This window comes from Rattus norvegicus, chromosome 3 (assembly GCF_036323735.1).
Source record: "Rattus norvegicus strain BN/NHsdMcwi chromosome 3, GRCr8, whole genome shotgun sequence".
Lineage (NCBI taxonomy): Eukaryota > Metazoa > Chordata > Mammalia > Rodentia > Muridae > Rattus > Rattus norvegicus.
Window position 1 is genome coordinate 58,098,939 of NC_086021.1, and position 15,958 is coordinate 58,114,896.

Below are 15,958 nucleotides of genomic sequence, written 5' to 3' on the forward strand. Positions count from 1 at the left end.
CTGAGGCCACCAGGGGTGGGGTGGGGGCGGGGTAAGCGGCACCCGGCGTTAGCGGCCTAGTGCGCGCGTGCGCGCGGTTGGCGTGGGGAGGGGTCGTGCCCGGGGTTCGCCGGTGGGGGGTTTGGGGGGTACGGGGCTTCAGAGCTGCGCGCGCCCCAGTGAAGGATGGAGGCGCGTACTGTAGTTGGCGGGGAGTTGTAGAGGCGGAGATCACTCGCCCGAGGGAGGAAGCGATTGGCGGTTAGGAAGCCGCGGAGCTGAGCGGGAAGCTGCGGTTATGGGGCTTGGACGGTGCGTGCCAATAGGACCGGAAAGGGCCGAATAAATTAAGCAGTGCTTCTCCGCGGGCCACGGGCGCGCGCTCACACGGCACATCCGCTAGCGGAGCTGCCTGGAAACCCGCTGGTGCACCCCCCCACCGCTCTGCGCTCGGTGGTTGGGTCCGCCGACGGCCGCCGCTGATTGGCTGTTGTCGGGGAGGGGCGTGGCGGTGGAGGACGCTCGACCTTCGCGGGTCTCTCAGTCTTTCCCGCCATGTCCTTTGTGGAGAGTTGGAGGTCTGTAGGCCCGCGTAGGCGCCGTCAGGTTACCCCAGGCCCTGTCACTCGGTCTGTGTATTCCGACTACACTCAAGGGAATAGCTGGAGTGAGGACGGAGACGAGGGATGCGACCAAGTGGCCCGCGACTTGCGAGCAGAGTTCTCGGCCAGGGCGTCGTCGGAGTCCAAGAGGGCTCCGCTACTCCCACGGATCGGGGACGGGTCGCCGGTCCTGCCGGATAAGCGCAACGGCATCTTCCCGGCGACTGCGGCCAAGCGAACCCAGGCTCGGCGGTGGCCCATCCAAGCCCTTTCCATTCTTTGTTCGCTGCTGTTCGCCGTCCTCCTTGCTTTTCTCCTCGCCATCGCCTACCTGATCGTTAAAGGTACTGAGATCCAGGCCTTGAAAGGCTGTCCAGCATAAAGTCGAGCCAGTACATCACACGCCCCCATTCACACTTTCCTCCCAAAGCTTTCCCTCGAAACTGTTACGGTACTTTGTCGTCCCCCCCCCCCCCCTTTGTCTTCTCTCCTTAGATGGGCGACCCTGCTCCATAATGAGTGTAGAAAAGATCCACACTCTTAAATGCTGTAAAGGCATTGAATCCTTGAGTTGAAACATAAGTACGGCTTATGTTAATCAGAGCCCCTTTTAAAAGGATCAAAAAGTGTATGTAACAAAAATAGGCTGTTGATGTTCTAAGGCTGAGGTTTAGAGACGTGCTGTGTATACGCTTTTCTCTGATCCTAGATACATTGAAGGACAAGGATTTCTCCCCCTCATCCCGGGTTTCTACTTTTATAGGCAAATGGTTTTTCTTTGTAACCAAGTAGAGTTATTTCAGGACAGTCTGTTCTATATACTACTTAGTCAGAAATTGGCATATGTTGTCCAAGTAGGAATGTTCTGAAAGACGCTCTTCCCTTTACCCCATTGGGATTTGTTGTATGGTTTAGTATTTTTTGAAGTGGAAAGAGATTTGAATTTAGTTAGTGTTGCTTTTGCCAGTTCTTGAGAAACTGAAACATGAAAGCAGTATCTTGTATTAAAAGGATTCAACGCTTTGTGATTCTCCTGTTACCTTTACGAATTAAACTTTAATCTCTCATTTTCCCCACCCCCTAATGGGCTGCAGGTGGCCCTTGAACAGTTTTTTTTTTTTCTCTCACTTCAACCACGATAGATTTGTTGTGCACTTAGTTTATTTTTCTTTTACAATAAAGTTATATGTCCATAAGTAGAAGTTCATTTCAGAGGACATTGGTATTTTGGAGAATTGAGTAAAGAACTGAATTCAAATTCTGTTATGCCCTTAAGTTTCTTTGTACAAATTGTCTTCAACACACCTAGGAGACTATTCTCATGTTTATGGAAATCGGCTCTTGTAGAGGTAGTTGCTTGAAGGTAACTGAGGTGGTAAATCAGAAATTTAACTTAGCTCTGACTTCAGGGTACTTTTGACAACTGAACAGTATCTTTGCTGACTTTGGATATTCATGTCAGGAAGGAACACTACTCTTCTACCTAAACCTCTCTTTGTGTTTACAGAATTGCATACAGAAAACTCGAAAAATGAAGATGTCGTAGATACGGGGCTGTTAGGTATGAACTGATAATTTTATTAATCCGGTCACTTATTTTGTTTTTCCAAGTTATGTTTAATGTTATATAGGCTTTGGGATAAATATTTTATATATACCACGTATAGCTGATTCAGTAGTGTTTTTTATTTATGTGTTTGTGGTAAATGTTACTATATTTCCTTTATAGATATACATTTAGATATTTTTCATAATTTTTGTAATTTTAAATTGAGCCGCTAATGCAATTGTACAGTATTCAGTATAACTGCATGACTTTGGTCCACTAAATTCTTAGTTTCTGATTATGTTTTGGAAAAAACTCCCTATACTGCTGCTTCAGGAATTTAGAACTAGAAACTTGCTCACAAATTTAGACAACATAAATAGTATCTGAACCAGACTTCAGAAGACTTTATTGTTCACATTTTAGTAAGCAGTTTGTCTTTAGATAAAAATTTTTAAATAAGAATTATTTCCCATTAGCATCTAGGTGAATCAACTCTGTTCCTATTGTCCAAAATGTCATACATTATGTAGTTTTTAGCTTCCTACTGAAGAGGGTTATTGATGTTATCTGTCCCTTTTATAAACAAATTGAAAGACTTTAGTACTTTACCTATTTGATATATTTTACTATTAAAATTCAGGAATGAGGAAAACAGCATTTTTACAGCAGAAGTAACTGCCAAGACAAAACCCTGTATGAGCCTCTGATCTAGTGGAGAGTAAATTCAGTCACTATCACTTAATAGGTTTAACTCATTCAGATTCATGGGAATTAATTTTAAAGTAAGCATAGTTTGGCTTATAGAAAGTATATTTATTATATAGCATTTGAATGGGTAATCTTTTCCAACAGAGAAGCATTCTTTAAAAAGACAACTGTCTCAGGGTTGAGTGTGTTGTACTTCAGTGACAGACACTTTGCTTAGCGTACACGTGTTCTGATCTTCAGCACCACCCAGATAAACAAACACGCAAATGCTTGTCTCAGAGAAGCACTGCAAAGGTTATTGAGTTATTGAGGCAGTTGTGATAATGCTTGTCCTTCTGTTTCTGAGTTTGAATTCTCATCTGTTTGGGAATAAATGCACAGCCGGCTTTACAAAGTATGATAAATTGATAGGAGACCTCTGAGTAAACTTTTCCTTAACAAAGACAGATAAAAGGAGAGGCCAGTTCTAGTAAGGGTCCCTGAAATCAATGATAAATCTATTAAGATACCAAGAAAAAAATGATTCATAATCTTACCACAAGAAAATGACTTAGGAATTACATCCTTATTCTCTTTACAATTGATACAAAAGTTTCAAATGAGGATATGAGGAAACAGCCTAAGTTTTGAATAAACATGTTGAAATTATCAGCTAGGTTATAAAAAAAGTATTTTGTACTGTCTTACGGTTTCTATTGTTGTGAAGAGACACCATGATCATGACATTTTTTATAGGAAAACACTGAATTGGGAGCAGGCTTACAGTTCAGAGGTTTAGTCCATTATCATCAGGGTGGGAAGAATGACAGCACACAGGAATATATGGTGCTGGAAAGGTAACTGAGAGTGCTCCATCTGGATCAGGAGGCAGCAGGGACAGAGTGAGGCACTGGGTCTGGCTATACTATCTGAGACCTCAAAACCCGCTCTCAGAAACATACTTCCTCCAAAAAGGCCACACCTCCTAATAGTGCCACTCCCTGTGAACCCATGGTGGGGGGCATTTTCTTTCAAAACACCACATATACCCTTGTTGTGTGAGAATGATTTTATCATTTTATATTTACTAGACATTTTAGTTTATTACTTGTCTTTTGGCTTAACTATTGCTATTAGGTCTGTTATTTTGGTAGTAGGTTGATTTTCTAGAAAAAAATAACAAGAGCATAGTAAGTGCTCAACCTTGAGAAGAGTTCTTTTTCTATAGACTTAAAAATTTGGGGTTGGGGATTTAGCTCAGTGGTAGAGCGCTTGCCTAGCAAGCACAAGGCCCTGGGTTCGGTCCCCAGCTCCAAAAAAAAAAAAAAAAAAAAAAATTTTGACCCCTGCGGATATTTTTAAATACTGATCTAGGGCTTGAATAAGTCTCAGTAAAGTAAGATGTAGCCGCAGGAACAACATTCCTCATTTGACGTGTGTACTTATTAATCTGGTGACTTGCTTGTATTTTTTTTTAAGCTACTTTTAAATTATGATTCAGGCCAAGGTTAGGTCCAAGCATATTTGCTTTTATGAATAGTTCTGATGCAGATACTCAAAGGACCGTGGGTTGAAAACTACCTTTAAATAATCGAACTAGGTGCTGTGTGAACTAGGTGCTGTGTCTGTCCCCAACACACACACAAACTTTTCTTTCTTTCTTAACTCAACTTTTTTCGAAAATGTATTCAAGAGTGATTAAAGGTCCTGGGAAGTAAGGGCTGGAACGGTTCAGTGGTTGAAAAGCATTTGCTGCTCTTGCATAGGACCTGGATTTGATTCCCAGCCCCCACATAGTGGCTCACAACCATCCTTAACTCAGTTCCAGGCTGCCCACCACGCTTTTCCTGACCTCCAAGGGCACCAGGCATGCACATGGTTCATAATGTGTGTTCACAAAAACAAATAGTAAAGTAAAATAAACCAGAAAAAATTCTGAAAGGTAAATTGTAACAGAGTAGTAAACAGTGTAAGTCTTAATACTTGTTAAGACATCTTCTTCTAAAGTTGCTAAGGTACTGCAGTGGGCTGAGTCATCTTTGTTTCCATGAAAAAAATTTCTTCATGGGTAGTCTGTTTTTTGTTTCCAGTTGTGGTTTTTTTGTTTGTTTGTTTTATTTTATTTTGTTCTGTTTTGGTTTTGTTTTTTAAAAAAGGTTTGTTATGAAGCAATAGAAGATCATTTGGGAGTTATTTTTGGATAGGGTTTCTCCGTGTAGCCCTGGCCTTCCTGGAATGCTCTTTGTAGCAAATCATTCCTTTTCCAGGGACGTTAATAAAACTATACATTTCACTCACTCCTCTTTTAAAATTGTTCTGAGACCAGATTGATTGTGCTAAACATACAATGTCGAATTACTTAATTTTGCCTCTTGGCTTTTGTATTTGTTGTAGTTTTCCAAGTTTTGTCACATTTGACAACTCAATGTTGCAGTATTCCCTGCAGTCTTTAATATTTCTGAGAATGTAGCATGATAACCTTTCATTTTAGGCAAACTTAGAAAATACTAAGAGAAATACATGAAATTGCCTTTAGCAGAAAATACTTAAAATACAGAAAATACTTAATCTAAAATATGCAGAGCTACGTGTATCACAGTTCGTACCATATAAACATTATATTGTGAAATTTGATGGAAAGCTTTTAGTGACTTATGAAGCTTCTAGACTAGGTCTGACTTATGTTCCTTAGACTCAGTTACTTGGGAAGATGAAGATGATAGTTTGCTTGAGCTTACACTCTCTGGACCAGCCTGCATAACATAGGAAGACTCCTAGTTCAGAAGAAAACAAATCAACTGACCAATGTATATGCATACACACTCACTTATAAACACAGCTTCTAAACATGATTGTGCCTATCTCTCATTAACATTTCTTAAATTCTATATGTGGTAAAGACCTGATTTCATTTATTTTTCAATAACAAGTTATTCTTGTTTTTGAGCTGCTCAAATAATTTGTGTACCTGACAAGTTTCTAGGACTTCACTCATGTTGAGGGAAGAAATAATTGACAAATACTGAGTTCAATCTTAAGTGAAATCATTGAAAATTTAAACTTTCTTTTTCAGAGGACTAATGATGTTCCTACCATCATGACTTTATCCTATCAAATTTTAGAAATATGATTAAAAGTTTCATAGAGAAGTTCTGGAACTAACCCATAGTGAAGTAGATGTTAAGAAAAGCTAAATTCTTCCTTAAGTTCAAAAATTATAAACTCGGAAGTTGGCTTAAGGTATGATTTTTCTAATTAAACCCACACACAAACTATTAAGGAAAAACACATTTATTTGTACTTGTGCTGGGTAACGCAAATATTTCACCTAAACGTCCACTGTTGTAGTACCACCTTTTAAAGATTGTATGACCTCATTAAAAAATAAGTAGAGAAAAGAGAAAACAAAAGTCAGCAGACTGGAAGGATGTAACAAAAATGACAGTTTATCGGGGTTTTGCTTATAGATTGTTTAATATTTGTACCAAATGTAACAGGAATGTCAGAAAGAACAATCCTTTCAAAAGAGCAAAACTTCAGCCAGGCTTGGTAATGCTGATTGGGAGGCAGAGACAGGAGAATCAGAAGTTCAAGGTTTTCCTTAGCTATGTAACAGTATGAAGGCCAACTTGGTCTCTAAGACCCTTTCTTAAAAAGTAGTTGTAAGAGGAAGAAAAAGCACAATTTTAAATTGACTTAAATTAATATGTTCCACTGTATACAATTTTTTAAAAGTTTAACATACCGAGTATGCCAAAAATGTTAATACCTTTATTTAACATTTTATGTCCATCAATATGTTAGTTCAAAAAAATGCATGAAGCTGTTTGCTCTGGTGTATTGAAAAAGCAGGTGGAAAGAATATAGAGTCAACAGAGTTGGTCATTAGTAAGTTGTTTAAAGTTGAGTGATACTTATGAATTCATCATACTTCTCTCTCAACTTTTTAATGCAAAAAGTTTATAGAAATACAATTCTAAATATTTATCTATAAAGTAACTGAATCTTCAAACTAATTTATTTTGAAAAGTGCACTAACAAATGAAATTGAGTACAAAATCTACACTCTCCTTTTCTTTGCATTGGTTGTAAACAGAGTCCAGTAAGTTTCAGTTCATGAAAAAGATGAAGCTTCTTCATTGTATCAACTAATAAATTGAGTTCAAGAGACGATAGCTGTATGTACTTAGGTCAAGATCTGTACTTTTGAAAGCAGTTCACACTGAAAATCTGTAATATCTGTGTAATGTGCTGAGTCCCCAATGTGATTTGCAACATCTTTTTTTGTAATAGTGAAAAGACTAAAATCTATGTTATGAGACTGTGTACTGATAAGAAAAGCCTACACCGACTACTGCTCTTTGAAAGCAGTAAAATAAGATCTTATTTCTGGATGATATACAGATAAGATCACTTCACCTGAGTTCTTTGTATGTTTATTCCCAGTACCTGCCAGCTTTTAGGAAGATGCAGCAGACTCTGAGTTAACTAACATAGCTAGCATATAGGGATGGCATAAATCACAGGGGAAAGAAGACTTCATTTTCAGTTTTTAATCTCAATTAAATACTAAGTTACATCAATTTCTAAATAGTATTCAAATGTTGCCTAAGGATTAATTTTGGTGCTATCATGACAAAATTGTTAGAGTTAACTTCTGTTTTTTTATTTATTTATAGATGAGATTTGTAAGTTTTAGAATCATAGGCACCATTAGACTACAGTTTCAGTGCAGCCTTAGTCTTGTTACTGTGACATAACTTCTCAGTCATGCAGCTTTTGATTATTTCAGGTTGAATATAAAAGTAGTTAAAATGTCCATGATGAGATAGCACTGAGATTGTACAGTAGTAATTAGTATGGACAATCTCAAGAATACTTTTTGTGTGTTTGAAAAATAGCCCTATTACTTTTTGACTAAATTCAGTTATATAAATAGTAGCCAGAGAAAAAGGAGATTGCTGCTCGCAAGAATAGTAGTAGTAAATGTGACAGGAGTGCTCTGAAAACTCTGAGATTTTAAGTGGCCAGGTACTGAGTTGTAAATGTTATTTCCTTCTTTACCTTTTTTGGTATCTAGAAGTTTTATCATTTCATCACAGTTTGTAATCTTGAATTTTTTTTCTTGATTAGTTGTTTTAGAGACTATAAAATTATACTAATCTTGGAGTAAACTTTTATTATGCTTACTTCTTTTTGGAGATGCTCACTTAAGCAACAAATAACACTTACTTGCCATTGTAAACATTATTAAATTGTAGTTGACAAATTTTGTAATTTTTGCCGTGTTCTTACTAGGTAACATGAAGGTTGATTCTCAGCCTTTATGGTTGCTGATCCCAGACTGGGCTAAGATTCTAGAGCCTGGGAACTGTGCCTGAGTTTTGAAATTGAGGTGCATTCTGGCGACATTTGCTGCAGTGAGTTACTGTTGAACTATCTTGCATCTGTTTCATCTACTATTTCTGTACCCCATACAGAGGTATCTACAGAACGATCTTTGGGCCATCACCAAGGTGTGCGAGACTACATTCCTGTCTAGGGTATTACTTCTTCTGGGTGGCCATGTAAAGAAGCCCGATGGCACTCTTCCTTTCTATCACAGGTTCAGGGCAAACACAACAACCATGTTTATTCCTAGTAGGAATATTGTTCTCTTGTTTTCCATCTAAGTACTTCATCTGTATCCCAAACAGACCATTAGTTTTTCTCTTCTAGAAGCTTTATGTTCACCTTTCTATCCCTGATTAAATTTGTATACTAGCTCTGTAATTTTATGAGATAAAATCGGAGAGAAGGTATTTCCTCTTCTGCTTTGCCTCATACTTCTTGTGGGGTAACAAAAAAAGGAGGGTGGTGCAGGAAAAGGGGAACTATCAAGACAAACATGTAGGTCAGTCTTTCAAAGCATTTCTACATATTCTTATTGTTTAATTACTTTGGCTTTTTACATGTCCCTGCTACTAAGCCCCACAAGATTTACAAACAATCCAATGCATATATTTCTTACCTGTTTTGACCTGCTCTGATTCTGACTTGGGCTGGTTTACTCCTTCTTAGGCAACCTGGTGGTTCCCCTGCTCCTGGGAGGTCACCATATTGATACCAAATTAGTGTGGACATCTGATCCAACATAGTGCACTACAGCCCAGAACTCCTGGACTCAAGCGATCCTCCTATTGCAGCCTCTCTAGTAGCTGGAACTATAGGCACACACAGCCTCACCCAGCTCTTACAGCATTTTTGGGTAGCCAGGAAATTGCTAATTCTTCTCATTCTTTGATGGTTTGTCTTTCCTTCTGGGACTCTAAAACATCTCATGTGAACTTTTTAGTAAGAGTATATCTTGCTTATTAAGAAGCAGTCAGAATATGATACATATATTATAGTACAACTTTCCTGACCTTCTTCTGTTTAAAAAGGACTGTCTTACTAGAGAAATTGTTTTGGAACCTGCTTTTACTTTTACATCTTTGAGGTAGGGTTTCATATAGCTCAGGCTGGCCCTGAATTCCCAGTATATGGGAGAATGAGCCTGAACTTCTGGTCCTTCTGCTTTAACCTCCCTAATGCTAGGTAGGATTACTGGTATCCCCATCACTGTGGAAGGGCCCAGTACTTTGTACATGCTGCACAGGCAGTCTTCCAACGAAACCACATTCCCAGCTATGTTTCTTTAATTTTTAAATAGATTATTAAATAATCACATGGGCCAGCTGTGGTAGTACATGACTTTATTCCTAACACTAGGGAAACAGAGACAGGTGGATGTCTGAGTTCAGAGCCAGCCTGGTCTACATAATGAGTTCAGGATAGCTGGAGCTACATGGTGAGACCCTGTTCAACCCCCTCCCCCCAATTCACATGGGTAAACATCTAAATACTTCTTAATAGGCTTCTTCTGTTCACAATTTCTTCTCCCTAAAGAGGACCAGTGTTAAATTCTCAAATCTTCACTGGGATATTTTTTTCAGCATCTTTATTGAAATATTTTTTCCATATATAGCACATGTACATATGTATCTCTCTATTAGATAAAATTTTTAAGCAGGTTTTCTGTGTAGGTCAAGTGAAGACTGACTTCAGGTTCATGGTATTACTTTCTCAGTTTCCAAAGTTCTGAAGTTACCAGTCTATATCACCATGCCATTTTGTACCTTGTTCATTGATATGTTTTAGAATTTATTGTGCATTGTGTGTAGTAAGAATTCAACCACGTTTCCTTTCCTAGGTAGTAATGAAATGTTTTATGGTGTAAGGGAGTTACTAGTGATTAAATTCTATCTATTATGCAAGGATCTTACATTGGGCTATATTCCTAGCCTACATTAACATAAATTGTTTTTTATAAGTTCTTGCTCTATTACAAACTTACCTTCCAAATGCTATATATTGCTCCTCTGGGTTCATGTGTTCATGCTAATTGTTAAATATATTTAGGTCCTATAGCATTCAGTATCTGATAGCAATGTGCTATTGAGTATTATTTTTAATATATAAACCTTAGAATTTTTTCAAGAACTACAGCCTTGATCTGAATTCTCATATTATCTCCTTAGAGACCTTAGGGAATACAAAATTTATTTTTAAAAAATTATCACAGTCTGTAGCTACTAATCTATATGCACTCCTATTTTTTTTAACCAAAATTTCTGTGAAGACAAATGTGCTTTCTGTTTTGTCCCCATTATGTAATACTGTACCAATACAAAATAGTTATTGAGTAGGTGTCATGAACTGAATTTATAAAAGACTTTTTAAGAACTTGAAGTTTAGTAAAACTGGGGACTGGGGAAGTGACAGGAGTTAGTACGTGCTGTGTGCTGCTTGCGCAAAGGGTAAGGTTTGGTTCTCAAAACCCTGTGGCAGTTTGTAATCGTTTGTCCCAGTTCCAGATGATTTGAGAGCCTCTTCTCACTTTTGCAGGCACCAGGCACACATTTGGTTTACGTAAATGTATTGAGGTAAAACTTTCATAAACACGAAATTAAAAGTATTATAAGTTTTTAAGAAATAAAACTACTCCCACTAAGGAGAATTAGATTAACAGCAGTTCATTATCCCTTTAATATAATGAGTTGAGTAGTGTCTAAAGCTCTTCAGATCAATTTATTCCTGTGTCCTGTCACTCTCTGTATCTTGTGCTTCAACTTGAGTGCACTGTAATACCATGATTTTGATTTGATTTCTGTGAGAAAAAAGTTCTAAATAGACCAACTTAAGTTCCTAAGATGTTGGTAAGTTGGAAGACAACTTTAGTTATATACTGAGCAAAGATATTTTCATAGGAAAACTATAAAGAGGAAATATTCTGCAATTGGTTAATTTATCAAAAGTGCTTGTTTTGGAGTGAAAGAAAGCACTGGGAACAAAGCAGTAGCAAATGCCAGCCAGCTATGGCTCATGAAGTTAAATGAGAACTGGAGAAGCCGTGCTAATGCTGAGAGTACATTGTTTTGACTGTTTTCATTGTAGTTGAATGTCATAGAACCAAATTTCTTATATTTTTAGCTAGAATTTGTCTTCATTTACACATATAATAACTTAAAATACTTAATGCTACAACCTATAACTGTGTTCTAGTAATTTGAACATTGCATGGGTTGAAAGGGTACTAAGCTCAAATCTCCTAGGAGATTTACATCTGGACCTGAATATCCTGGTTTAAATAATTTTAATAATTTTTCCCTCTCTTCCCATAAAGGATTCTGGTCTCTGCTGATAATATCTCTAACTGCTGGATTATCCTGTTGCAGCTTTTCTTGGACAGTGACTTACTTTGATTCTTTTGAACCAGGAATGTTTCCGCCTACTCCTCTTTCACCTGCTAGGTTCAAGTAAGTGTTTCTAAGTTTATTTTGTTTGTTTGAGGTATGTGTATGTGTGTGTCCGTGTGTGTGTGTGTGTGTGTGTGTGTGTGTGTGTGTCCGTGTCCCTGTCCCTGAGAGTGTGTGTGTGTGCGCGTGCGTGTGTGTGAATGCGCGCGCACGTGCATGTATGCACAATAATGTCAGTTCTTTAAAGACACTAAAGTTATAAGAACCAATAAGCTGGGATATGTTGAAGCTCTAGATTTCAGTATATAAGACAGAACAACATAAGATTTCTTTTCAAATGTTTGGGCCTCACCTTAGATAATTGGAGAATGATGTTTTAAGTTCCCTATCTAGATAATGTTTTTTTTTTTTAAATACTGAAAATCATATATCAAAGAAGTGGGAAATTTTTGTTACTGTTCTTTTTAGGTATAACAGTTTACAAAGTCAAAGTTTGAAAAGTTTTAGTGATGCATGTAGTCAGATTCAACAACAATTTTATTCACAAATTAGACTTTTTTTTCAGGATTTGACCCTTCTGTTTTAATTAACTTGCATATTTGGTGCCCAGTGTAGAGATCCAGACTAGAGTAGATGTGTTTTGGTAGTGGAATTTCTTTTCATTGTATTTTCTGTTTTTCAAAGAATATCAGAAACTCAGTAGCTAATGGTCTAGTACTAGAGAGACTTCCTCTTTGAATAGTATTTGCAAAAAACTTCAGAGATCTCTAGTTTTATACAAATGGAATTGGGAGGGAGTGTAAAGATGTGAAAATTAATTCAGTAAAATTTACATGTATTATGACAGCTGTTACCCTACCTCTTAAACAAAATATCTATTTGAGGACCTCTATAAAGATGAAGCCATAATAGTGATAATTATCAGTATTACTATAATACTGACATAGTTTTTGATATTACTTTCATTATTAGTTAAACTTCATGTATTTTCCTCCCTCAAAATATGTGCTTAAATATTTTGGTTTTACTTGAAGCAAAATGTGAAAGTACATATTTTATAAAAAAAAATATTTATCTAAATGCATGTTTTAAATGTTTCATTAATACTCGTGTGTCTGAAATGTGAATTGTATGCCTGTGGATCTGAGTTTAAAGTGGATAAATATTTAATTCACAAATATAGGAAGAGTTACATCTAATAGTGGAATACCATACTATATAGATTACTTGGATAGCATTCAGTCAGAAAGCTTATTTGGCTAAGACATAACAGAGTTCAAATTTATATTGTTTTGCTGCCCATTAACACCCAGTACCTTTAATAGCGTCTGTAAATCTTGTGTGATATATTTAATTTTCTATTATTTTTATTTGACATCTTCCCTGAATGCTAGTCCTTAAATTTCTAGATGTTAGTGTTCTAAAGATCAGGTAATTAATTGTATAGTTATAATAAATTAATTTTTTTATTAAATTGTAAGTAGAAATAAAGAGCCTCTATTGTCAGATGTTTAGAAGTCATTAAAATAAGATAGTGTCACATCACATACTTTTTCTACTTGGTCATCTGGTCTTAAAGAAGTTTTTAAACACTTACAAATATATTTTAGTATACTGTGTGTTAATTTTTACAAGAAAATATAAAATACCAAATCATTTGTTTATTCAAGCCAGATCTAAGTATACACATAAACACTCAAAGTGATACAGTTTGAAATGCAGACATTGCCCTCTAGTGTTCATGAAAACAAACAATTACTTGATAAAGGGCTAAGAATATTTTCTCTGTGTAGCCAGTAGAGTGAGTCCTTGCACAGGAAAATAGATTCTTGTGAAAATATTGAAATCTTTTGACTACTTATAAATCAGAAATATTATGTTTTAATAGAAGTAACTTTATAATATGTTATCTTACTACCTAAAATAAGGTTAATATAAGCACGTTTCTTGATTGTTTAAAAATATTTCTGATTCTTTGTTAAGGTGGCCTTGCAATGTAGCTCAGTTGCTGAAGTACTTGCTTAGTGTGATGTGGTCCTGGGTTTCATACCTGGCACTGTACAGTGTTAGTTGTACATGTGTGCAATCCTAGCTAGTTCAAGGCCATCTTTGGACTGCATAGCAAGTTTGAAGCCAGTCTGGGATATATGAGACCTTGTCTTGAAAAGAGAAAAATATGAGTGTGGAATGTGTGTATGTGTCCTTTAAGACAATGGAAATAATCAGGAAAATTACTGCCAACATTTTAATAAATGTTTTTCCATTCTTTATTTTCTTTATGATTATTTTAGAAATGGGAGTTGGGATCACCATGTGTATACTATTTTTTCATGATACTTAATTCATGAATGTTAATTGGTTTTATTTAAATAGTGTTGGTAGTTTTTACAGAATAAGACATGGATTTTAATAAAAGAATTTCAAGGGAAGAAAATCAAAGCTATTATGTTTTTTTTAACTTTTTTTTAACTTTATGAGTCACATTTTACTGAAACAAAATTCTCAGTGAAATATAAATGTAACATTTCTTGCTATTTAGTAAATACAAGGTGAAACATTTAATGAAATTAGCATTCTGAATGAATAACTAGTTTACATTGATACTAAAAATGAAACACTTTTTTGTTACTTAATTATATTTAACAGTTTTATTATGTTTTATTCAATTGTGTGTATGTATGTGCTGCTGTTGCTGCATGTACATATACCATAGCACGTGTGTCAAGGTCCAGAAGACAATTGAAGGAGTCACTTCTCGCCTTCCAGCATGTGGGTTCAATCCATCATTTAGAATTGAGTTCAGTTCTTCCAAGCTTAGTCATTAAAGTGAGATAGCTAAAGATCACTTACTTTGTTTACCCGCGGAACAATCTTGCCTTCTACCAATATATCTTTTTAATTTAGCTAAAAATACTCAGATGAATTTTATTACACACAAATAATCTGAATGTGCAAGTTGCTTCAGTTCTTGGAACTTGTTTTCTACATGTTATAAAATGGAACGCACTAATGATAACATCTCCAGGTGGCTTAATTTTATAAATTCATGGAACCATGTTCTTGTCAAAGTTTAAGTACCTTTTTGAAAATGTATCTTTATTTTTATTCCCAAAGTGCTTATATAAAAGTGAAAATTTTCCTTTATTATACTTATTATATGGAAAACTTTGTCATAGCTACTTGGAGTTTGCATTGTTAAAGAACAAAGCAGAAGTTTGGGTTTGGGGAAGTATGTATAGCATTCCTTAGTTGTCATTAGGTTATAATTTACTGTAACAATCTTGTATAATTTACTATTTTTCTGCAGTATCACATGATCATCTCCAGCTTACTTCCCTCATTCACTGGATCTTAGGAGTGAGTTCCAAGCAAGCAAATAAAGTGCACCTATAGCCATTACTTAATGTTGTGGCATCCGTCTATATAAGGCACTGATCCACATAAAATTATTGCATACAAAGAGAATCCACACGTTAAGTTATCTTGAGGCTCATTCAAGGATAGGCCACTGGCAGAACCAGATATTTTATTTAAATCTTTGTGATTGGAGAAGTTAGGTAGAATATCTACCTTGAAGTTGAATTCTTCTTAAAAGTACAACTTTTTTTTCTTTTAAACTAGTACTTTAATACTAGAGATGTGTTAGGGATTCCAAATGACGATGATAGAGGAGCCAAGTCTCTAAGCCACCTGGAGATGTTATCATTCGTGCGTTTCATTTGATAACATGAAGAAAACAAGTCAGTCCCAAGAACTGAAGCAACTTGCACATTCAGATTACTTGTGTGTAACACGATTCATCTGACTATTTCATTTGCTTCATTAACTCATTGACTTCTACATTATAAAATAAATTAAAGGGTTTGGGGATTTAGCTCAGTGGTAGAGCGCTTAAGGCCCTGGGTTTGGTCCCCAGCTCCGAAAAAAAGGAAAAAAAAAAAAAAAAAAAAGAAAGTTGTTTAAAATAAATTAATAGGAGGCGTTTTACAAATTTTTCTGTTGACAACTAACGTTAAGCTTTTATAATATGGCAATTTTACCTCTGCAGTGCTAAATAAGAGTAATAACTTTGTTTTTAACATCTGTCCTCATATTCATTGTTTTTTTCAAATCAGTGACACTTTTTACTTTAAACCCCACACATTACACATTACTTTTGTATGGGCACCATCTAGTGGTAAATGATCTATCTATAAGCTTGCAGTTACTCTGTATGCGAAATATAAAACCATTTAATTATCGAAAATCCTACCTATAATAGAAATATTACTTGTAGACTAGTAATTTGTAGAAAATTGAAAAACTTGTTGCTAACTTGAAAAACAATGTCCATTGTTTAGGTCATCATATTTAACAACTTATAT

At 36.1% G+C, this 15,958-nt stretch overlaps 2 protein-coding genes across 4 annotated transcripts in view; one reads left to right on the forward strand and one right to left on the reverse strand.

Moving 5' to 3' along the window:
• Prpf40a (pre-mRNA processing factor 40 homolog A) overlaps nucleotides 1-58 on the reverse strand; it is a 62,218-nt gene extending 62,160 nt beyond the window's left edge. The window contains exon 1 of the mRNA XM_063283248.1: nucleotides 1-58. The gene's annotated coding sequence lies outside the window, so the exon portion shown is untranslated.
• The window catches only part of Arl6ip6 (ADP ribosylation factor like GTPase 6 interacting protein 6), a 27,985-nt gene continuing 12,066 nt past the window's right edge, over nucleotides 40-15,958 (forward strand). Inside the window, exons 1-4 of one of the 3 annotated variants that reach the window (XR_010064684.1) lie at nucleotides 40-925; nucleotides 2,089-2,142; nucleotides 8,116-8,237; nucleotides 11,522-11,654. Coding sequence is in view for 2 of the 3 variants with exons in the window: in XM_039105669.2 (XP_038961597.1) it covers nucleotides 535-925; nucleotides 2,089-2,142; nucleotides 11,522-11,654 (578 nt within the window). In the remaining variant the exon portion in view is untranslated. The remainder of the gene's footprint in view (nucleotides 926-2,088; nucleotides 2,143-8,115; nucleotides 8,238-11,521; nucleotides 11,655-15,958) is intronic. The other 2 variants (XM_039105669.2, NM_001024310.1) reach the window with 2 other exon arrangements.